The sequence below is a fragment of the Rhipicephalus sanguineus genome, chromosome 1 (genome assembly GCF_013339695.2).
Source record: "Rhipicephalus sanguineus isolate Rsan-2018 chromosome 1, BIME_Rsan_1.4, whole genome shotgun sequence".
NCBI classification, from domain to species: Eukaryota; Metazoa; Arthropoda; class Arachnida; order Ixodida; family Ixodidae; genus Rhipicephalus; species Rhipicephalus sanguineus.
Window position 1 is genome coordinate 100,089,281 of NC_051176.1, and position 5,269 is coordinate 100,094,549.

At 46.4% G+C, this 5,269-nt stretch overlaps 1 protein-coding gene across 1 annotated transcript; it reads right to left on the reverse strand.

The window, feature by feature from the left end:
* Positions 1-2,620: 2,620 nt before the first annotated feature.
* Positions 2,621-3,755, reverse strand: LOC119375948 (shematrin-like protein 1). Its single transcript, XM_037645992.1, has 2 exons — positions 3,744-3,755; positions 2,621-2,875 (listed from the first exon to the last, which is right to left on the reverse strand). The coding sequence occupies exons 1-2, from the start codon at positions 3,753-3,755 to the stop codon at positions 2,621-2,623; spliced, it is 267 nt and encodes an 88-aa protein (XP_037501920.1).
* Between the last annotated feature and the right edge of the window lie 1,514 nt (positions 3,756-5,269).

Below are 5,269 nucleotides of genomic sequence, written 5' to 3' on the forward strand. Positions count from 1 at the left end.
ATGACAGTTTTATAGCTGAAGATCGCCAGGATAGACTTCGTCGTACAATGCACACAGACACGCTGATTATTATGCCTATTCATATCCACATTCCGTTGCACAGTCCCTTTCTGCAAGACAATGTGGCAAACAATACGACAGTAGGTATATTCTCCCGCTTTTGCCAGTATACTCTTTACTGTATCTTGAAACATGTGCGCTGCACACCGATATGACATGTACAGGCGCCCCTGTGTTACACTGTAGCGTTTTATTGGCTGCGAGTATGTTAAACATGCGTACCAGAATGCAAATCCTTCTGACACCCATTATCGGATGCTCTTGGTGAAATGGGCAACGCCTTTAAACGAGCGCAGCGTGTGCACATCGAACTTAGCGCCTGTGTATATACGGTAACTCTAACCTTAAGCGCTACCGACATGCTAAAGAGCGACTGGCTTTACTGAGCGCTTACTGCAAACATTTTCATAAACAAATAATACCCATGAGAAAATGAACACGACCTCCTGATAATATCGAATAACTGGTAGAGAGAAATAGGGGCATGTGAAATTAAGCCAGGTGATTCGTAAGCAATTTCATAAAACAATTAATTCGGAGAAGCACTCCTTAGGACTATAGGAAGTAGGTTCTTATAACCGCAAGAGAAGTTCCCTTACTGTCCTTGGCATCTCTTGAGAGATGCTGTTCTGAATAGATTGTGACCAACTATACAACTTTAGAAGTCTGCAGCGCTTCCTCCTCAAAGGTGGATGATCACAAGCCTGCACTCATAGGCACGCATTCCAGACTGACGTCATCAGGTCACGAGCCAGACGGACGGTGACCGCGCCTTCGGAGAATATAGCCAAGTGCACGAGCGGGACTATTTTTTAAGTCGCGGTGGCGATCGGCTGCCGCGCACGGGCCTTCTGGGCTGGGCCTGCCCGGACATCTTAATTTGAATCCCACCATAGACACCAGTTTTCCGCCGCATCGCAAAGCGAAAACGGATAGACATAAAACTCGATTACCTGATTTCCTTCCATTGAAGCAGCGTGGCGAATGCTAATGAAATTTCATTTCCCCATTTCAGCAGAATCATTGCCAATGAACACTTGCACAGTTGTGCTATATCTACGCATATTTGTTTTCTCTTTTGTGCATACAATATGATAGCCAAGTTCGAAAAAAATGCTCGGCGGACATGAACACCATACTCAGCAAAAAAGTGTCGAATGAAACAGTATCTAATCTTCCTCATCCGCATTCATCCTATCTACGTTGTATATCGTGCAGTATCATACAGTGTGACATAGAAATTTCCTGATGTCTTATGTGCGTATACCGAATAAACTTATTGTTCTTAAGTCACTAAATGGCAAATTTCTGTATTTTTAAGCCAAAGCACTGGAACAGCAATATCTTTCCGCGTTTTAAATGACGCCATATTTGCGTATTTTATTACGTGTACTGCAAGAAATAAACCAAGAATCTTGGGTTGCTATCCCATGCATCGAGAGAGTAAGCAACTCCATTAAAATATTGGCCGCGTATCTGCGTGCTTCGCTACAAATGTCGTCGAAAGACGATAGTCTTCTGCCGGCCGTACTACATGAGTCCTGGTCTCATCCGCGGCCACCCGGGATGCTGTTCTCGTACCATTTCCGTCCTGGCATGATAAATGCAATGGAGGTTTGTTTGAACCCAGGATTCCAGCTTCGGGCGTCTCTTCTGCCGCCCGGTACGCTCGCTTAGCCTCTCGGTCGCTGACGATTCGCGCGTCGCGTACCTTGTCTTTGTCCTGTTGCCTCCGGGTGCGCCTCGACTCACGATCTTTTGCTATCCGCTGGGCTCGTTACTTGGACGTTTCTATAGGCACGCTTGAGACGACGGGCGTCGGCACGCCGGCGCTTCTGCGCTGCAATATGGTCGTCGGTCTTTTCCCTGCGTTGTCTGGGCATGTCTTGTAGAGTGGATTGTATTTCATCAAGCGGCCATTTATATTTTGCCTTGCCTCAGACAGCGCCTCCTCTATGTTGAATCAGCCGCATCTGGCTGGCATTAATCAAATAGAGGAGGCGCTACGTGAGATATGGACGCCATCTGGCAGTGGCGTCGGGAAACATGAGCTTGAGCAGAACCCAGGGCCACTGCCAGGTGGCAGCACCATATCGCCGGCAGAGGGCTTTTTCGTGCATAGCGTCGCATTCTCAGCGCAACCTAAGAACACTGGGTTCTTTAAAATTACGTATTTTTCTTTAGAATTACGTAATTTTCTAGTAAAGGAACACGCCATCTAATACTTACGTATTGATGTTGTGCCTCAGATATGCGTAATATTTTCTTTTTGATCGACAATGTTCACAAGTATGAATGCAGCTACTAGTTCAAGATGGCTCTGCGTTTAGGAAGTGCTTAAATTTTAGCCAGGTGGCTGAATCGTGTGACAGATAGACAGAAAGACAGACAGAGAGACAGACCAAAATTCTTGCGTTCAAGTATCCCAAGAAAGACTATCGTCTTTAAAAAGGACAACCTTGTGCATCGAGTGTTTGGCATATTGGTGCGCTTCCATCGTTGTGTCCACGGCGTCAATGACAAAGAGACGTGCATGACGTTTCACCTATTTATTTTTTGTCTAGTACTTGTATCCCAGGCCGAATCCATAGCCGTAGCCCAGTCCGTAACCGCCGTATCCCAGGCCGTAGCCGCCATGTCCATAGCCGCCATAACCATAGCCAAGGTGTCCCAGGCTATATCCATATCCACCGTATCCGCCGTAGCCAAGTCCGTATCCCAATCCGTAGCCATAGCCAAGGCCGTAGCCGCCGTAACCTCCGAGGAAACCAGCGCTGGCGACGGCCACAAGGAGGGCGAAAGTAGTGAGGATGCCCTGCACACAAGGTGAGGTAAAAAAAATAGTATCGACTTCGTTTACTGCAATGGGAACAATCTCGGTTCTACGCTTCACCTGTGCTCTTGGACAATATCTCGTTCCTTCATTCCATGTCTCAGCTATCAGTGAAAAATTTAACGCACCAAAGAAAAAATGCGTTTTAACTACTATTAAAGCTCCCATTGCCGTTACCGGCAAATGCTTGTCTCTTTCTGGAAGACGTCTTACCCCAAGGGCGCTTGTCAAACTGATTTTTTTTTGCTCCCAGCATCACGTGACACACCGCTTGATGAACTGTGTCACAGGAAAACCGCAATGTGGAGTTGCGCTCGTAGGCACTAAATATAGGTTGTAGAGTTCTTTCACCGTTTTGTGGTAAGGCATTGACGGTAGCCCCATCAGCAGCGAAAGAATTGAGAAATAATCTCACGATATCGCTCCCAGAACATTGAAATATTTCCGTGCAATTTTAATAATAATAATAATAATAATAATAATATCTGGGGTTTAACGTCCCAAAACCAAGATATGATTATGAGAGACGCCGTAGTGGAGGGCTCCGGAAATTTCGACCACCTGGGGTTCTTTAACGTGCACCTAAATCTAAGTACACGGGCCTCAAACATTTTCGCCTCCATCGAAAATGCAGCCGCCGCGGCCGGGATTCGATCCCGCGACCTGCGGGTCAGCAGTCGAGCGCCATAACCACTTGACCACCATGGCGGGGCTCCGTGCAATTTTGAGTTCACCGTATACTACACCGTGATGTCGAGCACATGAAGACACGTGAGCACGTCGCAAAGCACAGAAGGTTCACCACGGCCTTACTTCTGGCAAGGAAACCATTCTGTGAACGTATACTTACAACGGCGTTCATGGTGAGTGGATGCGACGTCTCGGCTGGTGCAGCTGTCGACTCTCTGCTGCAATAGCTGCCAGTTTCGTCTTATATATACTCTAACGTGAAACGTAACCAAGTAGCCACATTATCAGGACTGCTTGTTGTCCTAAGCTTTCTTTTTTTTTTCATTTTCTCGCGCTCGGAAGTTAATCCGACCGCAGCCGCTAGAGCTGGACAGATTGCCCTCAGGAGATCTGGCCAACCAATACGTACTCAGGACCGTGGGTGGAGGCATTGCACCCTGAATTACGACAAGGCGGGCATCTACGCGCACCGAGCTGAAAATCAACTAAAATCAACTGACTCGATAACAATTCGCGCAGGGATATGAGTGGCTGACTTCCTTTCCTTAGATATTTGCATTCAGCGCGAATCTGATCTATCGACGCAAATCTTCCCGCTTTTCTGTTGCTTTGCTTTTTGTATTATTTTTTTTTCGCGTCATTACCCTTTTCGTGGCGAAAGTTCAGGATCGGCAAGTCAACTCGCAATGCTTCGTCTCCCTTCCTGCTGTACATTGGTCAACTGAAATCACTTGTCTAGAGGGAAAGGGGGGGGGGAGGTGTAGTTGGGCATATGATACGGTGGTTTTCAGGTCACCGTTTGGCTCATGGCTCAGTGCACGCCCCAAAAGTCTTGTTTATTTTCGATGGAATGCAACTTTCGTTTCCTCCCACAAACGAAAGTTTCAGTACATAGATGCGTGAACGCTGTTCTCAAGTACGACGCAGGCGACCCGTATTCCGGTTTCGCCCGCGGTAAATTAGCTGCGCGCAGATTAAGGACACGGCCACTCAGTAATCTGAAACCATTTCGACGGACGCGCTTTTCTCTTTGTTCAAAAAGTTAACGCGGCTCATAACGCAATGTCGCGACCGCGTTTTCGGCGTTTGTCTATATAGGCAATCTCATCGGACTGCAAGAGCAACTGTGGTAAAGAGCTGCGAAGGGATCTGCATATCACCCGCCTTTTAACGGCCACTTCAGTTGCCAATCGTTCTTGTTTTGTTTTTGTTTTTTTTTCTTCAAGTTTTCGCACTACGGGAAGTGCCCACTTTGTATAATTTCCTCTCTGTGTCTCTGCATAGATTAACAGTCTCCCGTTTATTTTATACACTCCGCTACATTTCCATCGTAAAATGGGTACATTATGCATATACGTGCCACCCTGCGAAGTGGCGCATATCATTTTCTTAAAGTTTCACGACAAAACTTTCAGACAAGCTTTCACATAAAAAATTAATAAACGAATTCAGGTACCGCCAACATCGCGGAACAACGCTCTAATGCAGCAATTTCGTAAACAATGAAGGAAGCTGTAAGTGTCCTCGGTTAGTGCTTTTTTTTTTTTTAGAAAACACTCCAAGGCCGCCGCCTCAGTGGTTGGTCACGAGACCCACGATGGTGATATCTTGCCAAATTTAAACATTTCCGGGCTTATATATGGATATTGTTTTAGCAAAAACATAATTTTTAGAAATCAGCCCTGA